The following is a 17,524-nucleotide window of genomic DNA, read 5'->3' as shown; positions in this document are numbered from 1 at the left end:
ACTAGCCAAAGCTGGGAAAGATTGAGCATTAAAAGGAATGAAGAGGCTGAGTGCAGTAGCTCCCAGCATTTTGGGAGGCTAAAAGGGGAGGATTGCTTAAGCCCGGGAGTTTGAGACTAGCCTGGGCAACATAGTGATGAGACCCCGTCTCTAAAAAAAAAATTTAAAAAACAGTAAGGAAGTTTGACTATAGCATACAAATAAAGTCAAGAATCCAAAGGGGTTAGGGTGCTCAAACAGAGCAGTAGGGTGGGAAGCTCCTTCTTCTAGAAGCACACCTCCTCCAAATGTGTAAGAAGCATGCTTCAGCATGCTGCGCCCCTGGGGTAACAGCTGGTGCAAGTACGCAGCATTCATGGAGGTTAACGAGGGATATCAGTTTGGGGAATGGAGTATTTCTGCTGTTCAAAAGCAGCACCCACAGGGAACTGACAGATTACACAGGAATGGTGGGCGCCTGTGTTAATCCATTCTCACGGTGCTGTGAAGAACTACCCAAGACTGCGTAATTTATAAAGGAAAGAGTTTTAATTGACTCTCAGTTCCACATGGCTGGGGAGGCCTCAGGAAACTTACAATCATGGTGGAAGGTACCTCTTCACGGGGGACAGAACGAATACCCAGCGAAGGAGAAGCCCCTTATAAAACCGTCAGATCGGCCGGGCGCGGTGGCTCACGCCTGTAATTCCAGCACTTTGGGAGGCCGAGACGTGCGGATCACAAGGTCAGGAGATCGAGACCATCCTGGCGAACACGGTGAAACCCTGTCTCTACTAAAAAATACAAAAAACTAGCTGGGCGAGGTGGCGGGCGCCTGTAGTCCCAGCTACTCGGGAGGCTGAGGCAGGAGAATGGCGTAAACCCGGGAGGCGGAGCTTGTAGTGAGCCGAGTTCGTGCCACTGCACTCCAGCCTGGGCGACAAAGCAAAGACTCCGTCTCAAAAAAAAAAAAAAAAAAAAAAAAACAACCGTCAGATCTCGTGAGAACTCACTCACTAGAACAGCATGGGGGAAGCCCCCACCATGATTCAGTTATTTCCACCGGGTCCCTTCCACTACACAGGGGGATTATGGGAACTACAATTCAAGATGAAATTTGGATGGGGACACAACCAAACCCTATCACTGGGGACTGACAGATTACAAAGGAATGGTGGATGCCAGACTCTGGAGGAACCTAGCAGACAGTGCCATGCACATCACCATGAAACAGAGAGACACTGGTTGCATCCCATTGCCACAAACTCAGAAGAATCCAACATAATATTTGCAGGATTTGTGCCCAGAACATTTTATCTAAATCTACCAAGACAAGACAAATCCAAATGGGCAGACAGGTGGCCTATTAAAAAAAAATGTTAGGCCAGGTGCGGTGGCTTACGCCTGTAATCCCAGCACTTTGGGGAGGCCAAGGCAGGCGGACCATGAGGTTAGGAGATCGAGACCATCTGGCTAGCACAGTGAAATCTCGGCTCTACTAAAAATACAAAAAAATTACCTGGCCGTGGTGGCGGGCTTCTGTAGTCCCAGCTCTGTGGGAGGCTGAGGCAGGAGAATGGCGTGAACCTAGGAGGTGGAGCTTGCCGTGAACCAAGATCGCGCCACTGCACTCCAGCCTGGGCGACAAATCGAGACTCCGTCTCAAAAAAAAAGTTAGTCTTGTGAAAAGAGAAAAGGGTTGGAAGAGGCTGGGTTGGTGGGAAAGCTATAATGGACATGTGAAGGAAATTGGAAAATTGAATATGGGTTGTACCTTAGATGAGAGTATCTTGTCAGTGTTGGTTTTTTTTTTGTTTTTTTTTTTTTTTTTGAGACAGAGTCTTGCTCTGTCACCCAGGCTGGAGTGCAGTGGCCAGATCTCGGCTCACTGCAAGCTCCGCCTCCTGGGTTCATGCCATTCTCCTGCCTCAGCCTCCCAAGTAGCTGGGACTACAGGCACCTGCCACCTCACCCGGCTAGTTTTTTTGTATTTTTTAGTAGAGACGGGGTTTCACCGTGTTAGCCAGGATAGTCTCGATCTCCTGACCTTGTGATCCACCCATCTCGGCCTCCCAAAGTGCTGGGATTACAAGCTTGAGCCTCCGCGCCCGGCCTTCCTGTCAGTGTTAAATACCATTGAGGTGATCATAGTATTGTGGTTATTCAGCAAAATGTCAAAAAAAGAGAGAGGGAGGGAGGGAAAGAAAGAAAAGAAAGAGAGGAGAGAGACGGGAGGAAATTTTTAAGTAAAAAGTGGCTCACACCTGTAGTCCCAGGACTTTAGGCGGCCCTGATGAGAGGATCGCCTGAGCCCAGGGGTTCAACACCAGCCTGGACAACATAGTGAGACCCTGTCTCTTAAAAAAGAAAAAGGTGATTTTTTTTTTTTTCCTTTGAGATGGAGTCTGACTCTGTCGCCCAGGCTGCTGGAGTGCAGTGGTGTGATCTGTGATCCTCCTGCCTCAGCCTCCCGAATAGCTGGGACTACAGGTACATGCCACCATGCCCGGCTAATTTTTTCTGCTTCTAGTACAGACAAGGTTTCACTGAGTTAGTCAGGCTGGTCTCGATCTCCTGACCTCGTGATCCGCCGGCCTCGGCCTCCCAAAGTGCTGGGATTACAGGCATGAGCCACCGTACTCAGCCAAGAAATTTTTTTTGAAAAAGCAAACTGTCGACGTTCTGAGGAGTTCATGCCGAAGTGTTTTAGAGGCGAGTGCAATTTGCAGACATTCAGCCGAAAAGTGTGTGTGCATGTAAGAAATAAAGTTTATAAACAGGACAGAATATTAGGTCGTGATGATGAAGCAAGGTGAAGGATGAATGGGTACTCTGTGTGTGTTCTTTCAGATTTTCTGCAGGTTTGAACATTTTTGAAACAAAAACTTGGCAGTGACTCTCACCTCTCTAAATGCAGGTGACGTGTTTCATGGCATCAGCAAGGAGGACCACAGACACTCGGCCCCAGCCGCCCCGAGGAACAGCCCCACGGGCTTGGCCCCCCTCCCAGCGCTCTCGCCTGCTGCACTCTCACCTGCCGCGCTCTCACCTGCCGCTCTTTCACCTGCTTCCACACCTCACCTTGCAAATCTTGCAGCCCCATCATTCCCCAAAACAGCAACCACAACTCCCGGGTTTGTGGACACACGCAAGAGTTTCTGTCCCGCACCCCTGCCCCCGGCCACAGATGGCTCCATTAGCGCCCCTCCAAGTGTCTGCAGGTGAGCCAAGTCCTGATTGGGGACATGGGAGCACTTTGGAAAATGGGTGTTACACTGCACTAGCACAGCTACAGAAACTTCCCCGGGACCATGCAGTTGAAAAGCCTAGTGAAATGCTGAGGGAACGCAAGGATGTCCCCAGCAGAGGCCATGTGTGGAGGGGCTCCCATCTCAGCCTCTAGTTCTGCAGACAGAAGAGCAGGGGCAGTGGGCTGCCATGGAAAGGTAGGCCAGTTATCCCTAAACACTGACAGCATCGGGGGCGTACATTGTTTGTTATTTGTTGTATAAGTTGTATTTGTTATACCTAGGGTGGAATCAGAAGAAAATGAATGAAATGTGTATAGTAAAAACACAATACAACAAACACTCAACAGGTTTTTGTTTTGTTTTGTTTTGTTTTTGAGACAGAGTCTTGCTCTGTCGTCCAGGCTGAAGTGCAGTGGTGGAATCTCAGTGCACTGCAACCTCCATCTCCTGGGTTCAAGCGATTCTTCTGCCTCAACCTCCCAAGTAGTGAGACTACAGGCATACGCCACCATGCCTGGCTAATTTTTGTATTTTTAGTAGAGACGGGTTTCACCATGTTGGCCAGGCTGATCTCGAACTCCTGACCTCAGGGGATCCACCTTCCTCAGCCTCACAGAGTGCTGGGAGTACAGACGTGAGCCACTGCACCCAGCCAGACTTTCTTTTTAAGACAATTTCTGTTACCTTTGAACTCGCCCATTTGAAGCTATACCCCTTCTCCCCCTTAGTATGGAAGCTGTGGTGGCAGGGACAGTCTTAGAAGGAGTCATTGGAGAGACTGTGTGTTCCTGTTCAGTGGCGCTGTATGAGCGCTTTGAGGGACCGCCTGCATGCGTGCGCACACGCCATGCCTCCCACGTGAGCCCCTGGCCAACGTCTTTGGTGCATGTGTATGACTCCCTAGGAACCTTGGGGCTATGCATCCTCTGCGCTGCCTCTTGTCTGTGAAATGGGCAGGACAGTGGGTGGTCATGCGCAACAATGGGAGTCATTGCCTCCCGGGGCCGGCCACTTGCCGATGAGCTTGTGTGCGATTTTGCAGTGACCCTGACTGCGAAGGGCACCGCTGCGAGAATGGTGTCTACGACCCACAGCAAGATGATGGGGACGAGAGTGCAGATGAGGACAGCTGCTCTGAGCACAGCTCCAGCACCTCAACCTCCACCAACCAGAAGGAGGGCAAGTACTGCGACTGCTGCTACTGCGAATTCTTTGGGCACGGCGGGGTGAGTGCGTGAGGTCAGCACATCATGATGTGGGAAGTGTGCAGCACACGGGCTCCTCTGCAGAAATTCTGCACCTGTAGGATATATCCATTGTAAAGAAGCAAAGAAAAATATTTGCCCAAAGATTTAACCATAATGATTTTTTGCTTCATTTTTGCATTTTGTTTGTGGTTTTTAAGGTAATTGGTAAATCAGGGGTGCAGTGTTCCTACTGAATACCCATTGGTAGGAGGTTGTTAACCATGGTGTATCCATATGGTGGAACATTGTGGCCAGTGACAGCAGCTTGTGTGTGTGCAGTTGGATTTCTCTTGCTTGAATACAGAGGGCATTGGTACACACACGTACTTGTCCGTCTTTCCAGAGCTGTGATTTAATTTATACAACCAGTTATCACCCGCAGCTTAAGAGGGAGGGGTGGTAGGAATAGCAGGGGCTTATAGTTGTTCTTTTTCTGCTTTAGCTCTGTTTGCATTTCCTAAAATGTGCACATATTTTTATAGTAAGAAATTTGGCAGTAGGATTCAGGGCAGGTTTTTTTTGTTTTTGGCACCAAAAAGGGAACCTACAAATGGATGGAAAGATACTGCAGACACATTTATTGACATGAAAAGATATTCACACCATATTAAATAACAAGTAGAGGCCAAGCACGGTGGCTCATGCTTGTAATACCAGCACTTTGGGAGGCCAAGGGAGGAGGATCTCTTGAGCCCAGGAATTGACCAGCTTGGGCGACACCGTGAGATCCTTTCTCTACAAAAAATGAAGAAAATTAGCTGTGGGTGTGACGGTACATGGCTGCTTTGCTTGAGCCCAGCGACCAAGGCTGCAGTGAGCTATGATCACACCACTGCACTCCGGCCTGGGTGACAGAGCAAGACCCTGTCTCGAAAATAAGTAAATAAATAAATAAATAAAGTATATTAATCAGAATTTGTAATTGTTTCCTTTTTAGTTTAAAAATTCACTTATGTGCATAGCTGTACATGTTTTACCAGGTTTTTCATGAATATGTAAAATTTGAGGATAGATATCAAAATGCCACTTTTGGATGACTTGCTGATAGGTTTTTCTTTTTTTCTGCTGGTTTTATTTCCTTATTTTTCACAACAAATATATACTACTTGAATAATAAAACAGTTTATTTTTGGAGGTGTGGTCTGAAATTTATTACATTCAAAATTTTTAAAACTTAAGCGTAACTGTTGTTTTTCTCAGCCTCCAGCTGCACCAACAAGTAGAAATTACGCAGAAATGAGGGAAAAGCTTCGCTTACGGCTGACCAAGAGGAAAGAAGAGCAACCTAAAAAAATGGATCAGATCTCAGAAAGGGAAAGCGTCGTTGACCATCGGAGGGTGGAGGATTTATTGCAGTTTATAAACAGCTCTGAAACCAAACCAGTGAGCAGCACACGTGCAGCAAAGCGGGCAAGGCATAAGCAAAGGAAGGCAAGTGACAGGTCTCAGCACCTGGAGGTGCCAGGTCTGAGGGCATTTGAGGGTGCTGTGCAACACCAGTCTCCAGGCAGGGCTGAGCTACAGAAGGTTGGGGCTCTGACGTGAGTTTACTTGCCCACAACATTGCTCCGAGAGCCAGCCTGTCGCTGGTGGCCTGAACTGGAGACTGGTAAAAAACTTCACTTTGTTTGTGTTTTCAGGAAATTACTTTCCCTTTTGTAGAATGGGTTTGTTCTTGTGCTGGCTGTCATGAGGGCAGCAGCAGACACTCCAGCTTTATCTGTTGGAGAACCTTCTTTTCCAAGAAAGGAGCCCTCAACTGTAGAGATGGTAGAAGAAAGGCCCAGGTGGGCTTTTGGGGCCTGTGGGTGAAGAAGTGTCTTTGATATGAGACTGGGGCGGGGCACTTGGCACAGGGAAGTCTTCTGGACTCAGGTCTGAGCACGTCCCCCATGCTCCTCTTGTCCCACTGCTGTTCCAGATGAAGACCAGTACATGGCATTGATTAGAGGGGAGGAAAATAAGTCTTCATGGGAAGGCATGAGCAGTTCTCTCCTTTCCAGAGGGCATGGTGTGTCACAAAAAGCAAATGTCAAATAGAAAAAAAAAATTAGCCAGGAATGGTGGTATACGCCTGTAGTCCCAGCTACTCAGGCGACTCAGGTGAGAGGATCGCTTGAACCTCAGAGGTGGAGGTTTTAGTGAGCCAAGATTATGCTACTGCACTACAGCATGGGTGACAGTGAGAGTGTCTCAAAAGAAAAAAAAACAAAACACCTTTTCTCTTGGAGGATTTTCTAAATGCCCCTATGCTGGAGCAGTTCCAAAGAGCCATCTGGTTTCAGCTCCCTAAAAATGTCAGGCTCCAAGAGCCAGACCTCAGTGAGCAGATGTGGGCTGCATGCAGAGGGAACTTGTAGGTTCCTGGGGTTCTGGTAGTAGGACAGTTGTCTTGGGAAGAGGCCAGGTTTCTGTCCGCGGCATGGTCAGGCAGAGAGGTGAGGAAGAGGACGATCCCACAGTGGACCAGAGGGTGGGCCCGATGTCCTGTGTTGTTACTTCTATCTTAGCTGTTGTGATTGTTCTACCCTCAAGAGCTCTGCTCATGCCTCGCAGTCCTGAAGTAGGTTTAGACTGACTATTGGGCCTGATTGGGAGGCTTTAGGGGAGAAGCCTTGTTCTGTGCCCCAGAAGACTGGAGACTGCTGGAGTGGGGAGAACATAGTGTGTCCTCCATTCAGGAGTGTCCCGCATCGGGGCCCCCACGGTGGTCCAAGGCTCTGAGACCTCCCATTGAGATTCACTGGAGGCCTCTGGGACCCCTTCCTGAGTTTTCAGGGTACTCTCCATCCCAGGCTCTTGCCCTCTGACCTTGCAAGTGGTCTGGATCCAGACTTGAGGCCCAGCTGATGCTTAGAGGCTGATGTCATAGGCCCTGCTCAGCAACCAGTCCCACCTCAAGGGACCGCCTCCTGGTGCTTTCTACACCGCACCCATTTTACAGAGCAGCTCACAGATGTGTGTTGAGGCTCACTGGCTGGCTGCTTGTTGAAGGGACGGCAATAGTTCACCTGTTCTGTCCCGTAGCAGGTCCAACCCGGAGGCCTGTGCTGGGGCAGCCACCCTGCTAAAGACCAGGGCACCTGCCCTCACGTGCTTGTTATTGGTCCACATATTGACAAGACACCCATGTTGGATTTAGATCGGCTCTGAGAGGACGCCAGCTGGCCAGTGTGTGCCAGCAAGTGTCCTGATGGAGTCGGTCTCCCCACTTCTGCAGTGCAGCCCCGCAACTCACTCCAGACATTGGACTGTAGGACCCACCATGAGGTGGCTGCTGGGTGCTGCTCCTGACATACACATGGAGAAGGATGTTAAATAATTTTTACTTGAATTGTCAAATGAAATTTTTAGTAACATAACAATGTTAAATTTGTATCATAATTTTTAGGTTTTTCAAAAGATAATTTTCCTGTTAATAATATTGTGAAAAATAATTTACACTTGGGGAGTACTTTTCTATTTCTCTAGGAGAAATGCTTTTGCCAGAGTTTCTCATAAGCCCCAGCATTTCTAAAGGTTGGTGGTGGGTGGAGCCGTGCTCCCGACACTGATGACTCCCATCTGCTTTCTGAACACAAAGAACAGTTTCCATTTGTGCCCCTGGAGTATGTATGTATACATCACTACTCAAAGGCAGTCTTCACTTGGGATGAAAATTAATTTTCCATCAATTTGGACAGTGAGTCATTTGCTCTGTCCCACTAGTGAAAATATATGGCACTTTTGTTTATCTGCTAGGGTGGGAAGAAGGAATTTCTGTTTCTTTTACTACACATTTCTTTTTGTGGTGCCATCACAGCTCATTGCAGCCTCGACCTCCTGGCTTCAAGCGATTCTCACCTCAGCTTCCCAAATAGCTGGGACCACAGTCGTGTGCCACCACATCCAGCTAATTTTGATACTTTTTGTAGAGAGAGGGTTTTGCTGTGTTGCCCAGGCTGCTTTCAAACTCCTAGGATCACAGGTGTGAGCCGCTACACATTTCTTACATTCCCTATTTAGGTGAATGCATTAGCCTTCGCCTGAAAAGGTGGCCAGAGTTCTGGCGGCACGTGTGCAGCCTCAGTACTGCCCAGGCAGGCTGTGGTATTGGTTACATCATCCTTTCCTCCAGGCAGCATGATGCCCTGCCGCACCTGTGAAGGGGTAGCTGGCTCCCTGGATGTGTGCTTTGCAGCTGCTTTGCCCTTGGTTACTGTGTTTAGCACCAGGTCAAAGGCTATGGGGAATTTTTTGTTAACTACCACCCCCCCACCCAAAATAGTAAGCATATACTTTAGTAAATAGACAAAGTTTAACAATCCTGTAGAGTAAGAGAATTGGAGGTGGGTGTGTGTTAAGTTCTGATGTATTACAGCCTCTTCAGAGTTTATGTTCCATATGTGATTCGTTTTTAAAATTATCTTAGTTTTTCTGTATGACTTAAGTTTTAGCACTCACTGTAGTCTTAAACTGCCTTCTTTTCGCATTGGCAGCTGGAGGAGAAAGCTCGCCTGGAAGCAGAGGCCAGGGCCCGGGAGCACCTGCACCTCCAGGAGGAGCAGAGGCGGCGGGAGGAGGAGGAGGAGGAGGAAGAAGAGGAGGAGCGTTTCAAGGAGGAGTTTCAGCGGCTTCAGGAGCTTCAGAAGCTAAGAGCTGTAAAAAAGAAGAAGAAGGAGAGGCCAAGTAAAGACTGCCCCAAGTTGGACATGCTCACTGGAAATTTCCAGGCAGCAACAGAGTCTGTCCCTAACTCTGAAAACATCCACAATGGCTCACTAGAGCAAACTGAAGCACCAGAAACCTCTTCTCAGTCCCCATCCAGGCATATGAACCACTCAGAGCCCAGGCCAGGGCTAGGGGCTGAGGGGGATGCTGCAGACCCCGTCATCACCAGAGACACCAAATTTCTTCTCCCCAAGGAGGTGAATGGGAAGCAGCATGAGCCACTCTCTTTTTTCTTTGACATCATGCAGCACCATAAAGAGGGAAATGGCAAGCAGAAGCTGAGGCAGACCAGCAAGGCCAGCAGCGAGCCAGCAAGGAGGCCCACGGAGCCGCCCAAGGCCACAGAGGGGCAGCCCAAGCCTCGGGCCCAGACTGAGTCAAAGGCTAAGGTGGTTGATCTCACATCCATCACAGAGCAGAAAAGAGAGGAGAGAAAAGTCAACAGTAATAACAATAACAAAAAGCAGCTGAACCATATTAAGGAAGAAAAGTCAAACCCAACCCCTATGGAGCCCACCTCTCCCAGCGAGCATCAGAACAACAAGCTGGTGCTGGCAGAGTCCCCTCAGCCAAAGGGCAAGAACAAGAAAAATAAGAAGAAGAAAGGAGACAGAGTCAACAATTCAATTGGTAAATACAGAATAGCGGGAAGGTATTTCTGAGCGGTGCCTGGTTTTCCACGTGTGATGTGCTAGTATGGGAAAACACCAGCTTTGGCGTGCTCTCGCCATATGGCCTCCCTCCTGTAGAAAAGAGCGTAGAGGGGCCGGGCATGGTGGCTTGCACCTGTAATCCCAGCACTGTGGGAGGCCAAGGTGGGCAGATCACCAGAGGTCAAGAGTTCGAGACCTACCTGGCCCTGTGAAACCCTGTCTCTACTAAAAATACCCAAAAAAATTAGCTGGGCTTGGTGGCGTGCCTGTAGTCCCAACTACTCGGGGAGGCTGAGGCAGGAGAATCGCTTGAACCCAGGAGGCAGAGGTTGCAGTGAGCCAAGATCGGGCCATTGCACCCCAGCCGGGTGACAGAGGGAGACTCCATCTCAAAAAAAAAAAAAAAAAAAGTAGAGGATTTCTACCCCCTCCAGTTCCCCAACTGTAGTTCCCCAACATCAGTATTTCCCATGTTTGCTTCGTCATTCTCTCTCCCTCTCTCTCATTTTTCTGGACAGAATGCGAGTCACTTCTTACGTGACACCCCTTTAATCTAAAATACTTCTGTGTATATTTCCTCAAGATAAGGACACTTGGACACATAAAACCACAGTACAGTGATCAAAATGAAGAAGTTGACACTGATCCAGTGCTATTCTCTAATGGTAGACCTTACTCATGTTTCTCCAGTTGTCCCTTTAACATCCTTTATAGCAAAAAAAAAAGCTCTGTTGTTTCTCCTGACGTGGGATCCACTCCAGGATCCCCTGTTACATCTCTTTAGTTTCCTTTCCTTTGGATCGGTTTCTCTGTTTTTCATGACCTTGACTTTTTTGAAGAGTGCAACCCATTTATTTTTTTAGAGTAACCCTTGGTCAGGGTGTATGTCCCATGTCTTCCTGTCAGATTCAGATTCCATGTTCTGGGCAGCAACACCATTGATGTGACCAGTCCCTGCTGGTGTATCCCACCAGGAGGTGGATGATGGTGTCTGTCCCTTCACTGGGGACGGGAACTCTGATCCTAGGTTGAGCTGGTCTGCCCATTTTCACTACGGTCAAGTTAGTATTTCTCCTTTGATAATTGGTAAGTGTCTTATGGGGAGACAAGTATCCCGTTTTTATTGAACATTCACCAACTAGTTGTAGCATCCATTAATGATTCTTGCCTGAAATGTTTATTACTGTGTTGTCATATGGTGATTTTTTTTTTTTTTTTTTTTTTTGAGATGGAGTTTCGCTGTTGTTGCCCAGGCTGGAGTGCAATGGCGTGATCTTAGCTCACCACAACTCCCACCTCCTGGGTTCAAGCCATTCTCCTGCCTCAGCCTCTCGAGTAAATGGGATTACAGGCATGCACCACCACACCCGGCTAATTTTGTGTAGTAGAGGTGGGATTTCACCATGTTGGTCAGGCTGGTCTCAAACTCCCGACCTCAGGTGATCCGCCCGCCTCAGCCTCCCAAAGTGCTGGGATTACAGGCGTGAGCTACCGCCCCCGGCCCCAATGGTGATTTTTCTAATACTATTCTTTCTGTATTTGTTACCTGCCATTCAACTGTAGGAAGAGCTTTCCAACCCCATGTTTTTTTTTTTTTTTTTTCATTTAGTTATATCAGGATGGATCCACGAATTTTTAGTTGATGCTATAGATTAGAATCTTTTACAAACGCTATTTATGTTGCTGTTCAGATTGTCTGAGATTTGGTCAGTGGGAGACCCTCGGAATGGCTTTTTCCTTAGATGGTTTGAGGTGGCCCTACCAGCCTTTAAGCACTTTATACTTTCTGTCATGGTTCGATGCTCTGGGCTCATCTCATGTCTTCTCTCTCCCAGCCCTGAACCAGCCGTTTCTCCAAGGAGCCCTATTCTTTCTTGAACAGTGGTGTTCAGAAACCCAGACCTGGACACTGCCATATGACATTGCTTCTAGGCCCTCTCAGTCAGCAGAGCGGGAGGAGTTGGGGTGTGAGCGTGTGCACAGCACCTGCCACCTACACACACAGAGATGTCTATTTTATCTAATTGCTATGTACAGGCTGTGAGTTCCCACAGATATCCCAGCCCCACTCCTGTGCTACAGCAAGTGTTCTCCCTTCCCCCACCCACCTTTGTAACTCCTTAGATAGTAAGAACCTGGACCCCATCATCCATGGTGCCTTTACTGACTTGCCGGGTCCTACAACACAGGTAAAGGGTTCAGAAGTGCCTGCCTTTACCGTGATGGAAAACTCTGGGCATGCTTTTGGTATTTGTTCAGTTCTTTGTGTCTTTAGCTAACTCAGGGTGTGGTGATAACACTGAATTTACAAATGACTTAAATTAGTTCTTTGCACCTTTAGTACAATTATGCTACTCATTTAAAACATACCTGATTGCATTTTTCCATTTGTATTCCATTTTGTTTTCTCCCCTACCCAATCCCTCTTTTTTTTTTTACCTACTCCCTGTAAGTAACTAATCAGTTTCTTATTTGCTTTTCTTTTTTATGTAAAAGGTAGTATATTACAGATTTAATATTGAGTTTTGGATTTTTTTCTACTTACTATATTCTGGGAATCACTGCACATCAGTTCATAGAGATTGTCTTCATTCTTTCTACAGCTACACAGTACTCCATTTAAAGTGTACTCTGATTTCTTCAGTCACTCCTCTGTGTGCGAGCATTTAGGTTGTTTCTAATGCTTTGGTTTTTTGTGTTTGTTTCTGTTTTGAGGTGGAGTCTCACTCTGTCATCTAGGCTGGAGTGCAGTGGCACAATCTTGGCTCACTGCATCCTCCACCCCCCAGGTTGAAGCAGTTCCCTCAGCCTCCCAAGTAGCCGAAATTACAGGCAGGTGCCACCATACCCGGCTTATTTTTGTATTTTTAATAGAGATGAGGTTTCACCATGTTGGCCAGACTGGCCTTGAACTCCTGACCTCAAGTGACCTGGGACTACAGGTATGAGCCACCGTGCCTGGCCTCAGTGCTTTGTTTTAATCATTACACCCAGTGCTACAGTGAGTACTTGTGTGCATATGTATTTCCATGTTGTTTGGAGGTGCTTCCTTGGAGCATTTTCCCAGAAGGGAGAGGGCTGGGTCAAAAGGTAAGTGTGTTCCCTGTGTGGTGACTGATGCCTGTAATCCCAATACTTTGGGAAGCCAAGGCAGAAGGATTACCTGAGATCGGGAATTTAAGACCAGCCTGGGCAAAGTAGCAAGACCCCGTCTCTACTTAAAAAAAAAAAAAAGACACTTAGCTGAGCGTGGTGGCGCACGCCTGTAGTCCCAGCTACTCGGTAGGCTGAGGCAGGAGAATCACTCGAGCCCAGGAGTTTGAGGCTGCAGTGAATCATGATTGCACCACTGCACTCCAGCCTGGGTGACAGAGTGAGACCCTGTCTCTTAAAAAAAAATTTAAAGCAGCCGGGCACAGTGGCTCACTCCTGTTATCACAACACGTTGGGAGGCTGGGGTGGGCGGATCACGAGGTCAGGAGATCGAGACCATGCTGGCCAACATGAAACCCCTTCTCTGCTAAAAATACAAAAATTAGGTGGGCATGGTGGCTCGTGCCTATAATCCCAGCTACTTGGGAGGTTGAGGCAGGATAATCACTTGAACCGGGGAGGTAGAGGTTGCAGTGAGCCAAGATCACACCAGTGCACTCCAGCCTGGCAACAGAATGAGACTCCGTCTCAAAGAAAAAAAAAAATTTAAGGCTGGGCACGGTGGCTCACATCCATAATCCCAGCAGTTTGAGAGGCCAAGGCAGGCAGATCACTTGAGGTCAGAAGTTCGAGGCCAGCCTGGCCAACATGTGGAAAGAACCCTGTCTCTACTAAAAATACAAAAATTAGTCAGGCGTGGTGGTGCTCACCTATAGTCTCAGCTACTGGAGACACCGATGCAGGAGGATCACCTGAGCCCAGGAGACAGAAGTCGCAGTGAGTCAAGATCACGCCACTGCATTCCAGTCTGGGCGACAGAGCAAGACCCTATCTCTAGAACAAAATAAAATAAAAATTTTTAGAAAGGTAAGTGCTTTCATAGTTTTTTGCTAGCTACGTCCAAGTTCTCCAGACCTTCCAGTCAGCCCACCCACCAGCAGCACCTGAGTGCCTGTCTGGCCACAGCCTTGCTTACAGAGTGTGTTGTCAGGCTTCTTAACTTGCCAATCCATTAGCTGCAGTAAGCCCTCAGCGTAGTTTTCATGTGCATTTTTCTCTAATTACAATGAGGTCAATATTATTAAGGTCTGTTTTCTTTTTGTGTGTATGAATTTTCTTTTCATATCTATTTCTTATTTCTTACTAAGTTTTTGGCCTTTTCCCTTTTGTATTTAAGAATTTTTTTTTACGGTAGGGACATTAACCTTTTACTCATGCAGTGTATGCTGCAGACGTTCTCTCCCAGTTCATAAGTTGTCTTTGACTTTGTGTTTGCTCTTCAGTCAGGAAATGTTCTTCCTTTTATGTGGTCAGCTTCTTGATTTGTTATTGCCTCTGGATTTTGAATAATTGTTAGAAAGCTTTACCCTAACATTGTGGTTAAAGAGGAACACACCCATGCTGCCTTCCAGTATCTGTGTAGTTTCATTTTTTTTCATTTATATCCCTAATATGTTTGGAAATTTTTCTTCTGTGTGGTGTGAAATATGGATCCAATTTCTCTTTTTCCAAATGGTTAACGAGTTGTCCCAGCACATTATTATTATTTATTCTTTTTTTTGGGGGGTGGGGTATAGGGTCTCGCTCTCTCACCAAGGCTAGAGTGTGGTGGTGTGGTCATAGCTCACTGCAGCCTTGAACTCCTGGGTTCAAGTGATTCTCCCTCCTCAGCCTCCTGAGTAGCTGGGACTACAGGCATGTGCCACCATGCTGGCAAATTTTTTTTTTTTTCCTCCTTTTAGTAAAAACAGGGTCTTACTACATTGCCTTAGCTGGCTCTAACTCCTGGGCTAAAGCAATCTTCCTGCCTCAGCCTCCCACAATGCTGGGATTACAGACGTGAGCCACCATGCCCGGCCTTAGCACCAGTTATTATAAAATTCATCCTGGACCAGGTGTGAGGGTGATGGCTCATGCCTGTGATCCCAGCACTTTGGAGGGCCAAAGCAGGAGGATCACTTGAGCCCAGGAGTTTGAGACTAGCCTGGGCAACATAGTGAGACCCCATCTCTACAGATATTTTTTTAAAAACAGCAGGGCATGGTGGTGCACACCAGTAATCTCAACCACTTGGAAGGCTGAGGCAGGAGGGTCACTTGAGCCCAGGAGTTTGAGATTACAGTGAGCTATAATTGTGCCATTGCACTCCAGATTGGTCTATAGTGAGACCTTGTTTCTACAAAAACAAAAAAAAAAAAGATAAAATCATCTTGTCCCAGTGATTCAAGATGCCACCTTTGTCTTACAATAAATTCCTTCCTTTCCTTTCCTTCCCTTTCCCTTTCCCTTTCCCTTTCCCTTTCCCTTTTTGAGACAGTTTCACTCCTTTTGCCCAGGCTGGACTACAGCAGCATGATCTCAGCTCACTGCAACCTCCGCCTCCTGGGTTCAAGCAATTCTCCTGCCTCTACCTCCCAAGTAGCTGGGATTACAGCCATGCACCACCACGCCTGGCTAATTTTGTATTTTTAGTAGAAACGGGATTTCTCCTTGTTGGTCAGGCTGGTCTCAAATTCCCAATCTCAGGTGATCTGCCTGCCTTGGTCTCCCAAAGTCCTGGGATTTCAGGCGTGAGCCACCGTTCCCGGCCTGTCCTACAGTAAATTTCAATATTCACTTGGGTCTGTTTCTGGAATTTCTCTTCCTTTCCTCTCTGTTTACTTGTGTCATTATTACATTTAGTTATTTTTAGAGGCTCTACATGTTTTAATATCTTGTAGGGCTATTCTCTCCTAATAGCTTTTCCAGCTCAGTATTTCCCAGGCTATTTCTTGTTTGTATTTCCATATGAACTTTAGCGTCAATGTGCCTGGCTCCATTTAAAAAAAAGACTTGTTGGGGCTGGGTGTGGTGACTCACACCTGTAATCCCAGCACTTTGGGAGGCCTGGGTGGACGGATCACCTGAGGTCAGGAGTTGGAGATCAACCTGGCCAATGAGATGGTGAAACACCGTCTCTGCTAAAGATAAAAAAATTAGCCAGGCGTGGTGGCAAGCGCCTGTGGTCCCAGCTACTTGGGAGACTGAGACGGGAGAATTGCTTGAACCCGGGATCCAGAGGTTGCAGTGAACCAAGGTTGCTCCACTGCACTCCAGCCAGGGCAACAGAATGAGACTCTATCTCCCCCCACAAAAAAGCAAAACTTGTTGGTATCTTTATTGGAATTGCATTGTACATTAATTTAGGGAGAATTGATGTTTTTATGATATTGATCATTTCTTCCAAGAACAAGAGATGTTTTTCCATTTGTTCAAGTTTACTTTCAGGTCATTCAGGAATATTTTAAATTTTCTCTTATGTATTTTTCACATTTCTTACTAAGTTTATTTCTCAGCATTTAATCACCTTTGTTTTTAATTTAAATGGAGTTTCTCCACCATTATATTTTCTAATTCTGAACTATCCAGTACAGTAGCCACTAGTCACATGTTATTGTCAAGCACTTGAAATGCGGCCAGTTCAAATTGAGAAGTGTTACAAGTGTAAGATATACACTGGATTTTGAAAACCTAGTGTGAATTTTAAAAAGTGAAATATCTCAGTATAATTTTTAATATTGGTTACATGTCTAAATCATACTATTTTGGATATATTTAATTAAATATATTACTACAATTAATTTCACCTGTTTCTTTAAAAAAATTTTTTTTAATGTGGCTTTTAGAAAAATCTTATGTGTGTGGCTCAGACTCAGATTCTCTCTCTCTCTTTCTTTCGTTCTTTCTTTCGAGGCAGAGTCTCACTCCATCACCCAGGCAGGAGTGCAGTGGCGCAATCTCGGCTCACTGCAACCTCCGTCTCACTGCGGCCTCTGTCTCCCAGGTTCAACTCCACCTCCCAGGTTCAAGCAGTTCTCATGCCCCACCCTCTCGAGTAGCTGGAATTATAGGTGCCACACCAGTACACTCATCTAATTTTTGTATTTTTAGTAGAGACAAGATATTAAAACATGTAGGTTTTACTGTGTTGGCCAGGCTAGTCTCAAACTCCTGACTTCAAGTGATCCTCCAACCTTAGCCTCCCAAAGTGCTGGGATTACAGGCATGAGCCACTGCGCCCAGTCTCAGATTGTATTTCTGTTGGATAGTGCTGCCCTACCTGGTTATTTGTGTGTGAAAGCTATTGATTTATATATGTATGATTTATTTATTTATTTATTTATTTATTTATTTATTTATTTATTTAGAGATGGAGTTTCACTCGTTGCCCAGACTGGAGTGCAGTGGTACATTCTTGGCTCACTGCAACCTCTGCCTCCCAGGTTCAAGTGATTCTGCTGCCTCAACCTCCCAAGTAGCTAGAATTACAGGCAAGCAAAACCACGCCCAACTAATTTTTTATATTTAGTAGAGACAGAGTTTTACCATGTTGGTCAAGTTGGTCTCGAACTCCTGACCTCAGGCGATCCACCCATCTTGGCCTCCCAAAGTTCTGGGATTACAGGTGTGAGCCACCACGCCCGGCTGTATGTTTATTTTTTTATTTTTATTTATTTTTATTTTTATTTATTTTTTGAGATGGAGTTTCACT

The 17,524-nt window shown here is 46.6% G+C and overlaps 1 protein-coding gene across 4 annotated transcripts in view; it reads left to right on the top strand.

Annotated features, from left to right (window-relative positions):
- FAM193A (family with sequence similarity 193 member A) overlaps window positions 1–17,524 on the top strand; it is a 198,646-nt gene that overhangs the window by 155,255 nt on the left and 25,867 nt on the right. For all 4 annotated transcript variants that reach the window (XM_073012569.1, XM_073012566.1, XM_073012567.1 and 1 more), the window contains 4 exons: window positions 2,897–3,200; window positions 4,273–4,456; window positions 5,678–5,908; window positions 8,956–9,817. In XM_073012569.1, coding sequence (XP_072868670.1) covers window positions 2,897–3,200; window positions 4,273–4,456; window positions 5,678–5,908; window positions 8,956–9,817 — 1,581 coding nt within the window. The remainder of the gene's footprint in view (window positions 1–2,896; window positions 3,201–4,272; window positions 4,457–5,677; window positions 5,909–8,955; window positions 9,818–17,524) is intronic.

This window comes from Chlorocebus sabaeus, chromosome 27, assembly GCF_047675955.1.
Source record: "Chlorocebus sabaeus isolate Y175 chromosome 27, mChlSab1.0.hap1, whole genome shotgun sequence".
In the NCBI taxonomy this organism is placed as follows: domain Eukaryota; kingdom Metazoa; phylum Chordata; class Mammalia; order Primates; family Cercopithecidae; genus Chlorocebus; species Chlorocebus sabaeus.
This window is presented reverse-complemented; position numbering and strand designations above follow the sequence as displayed.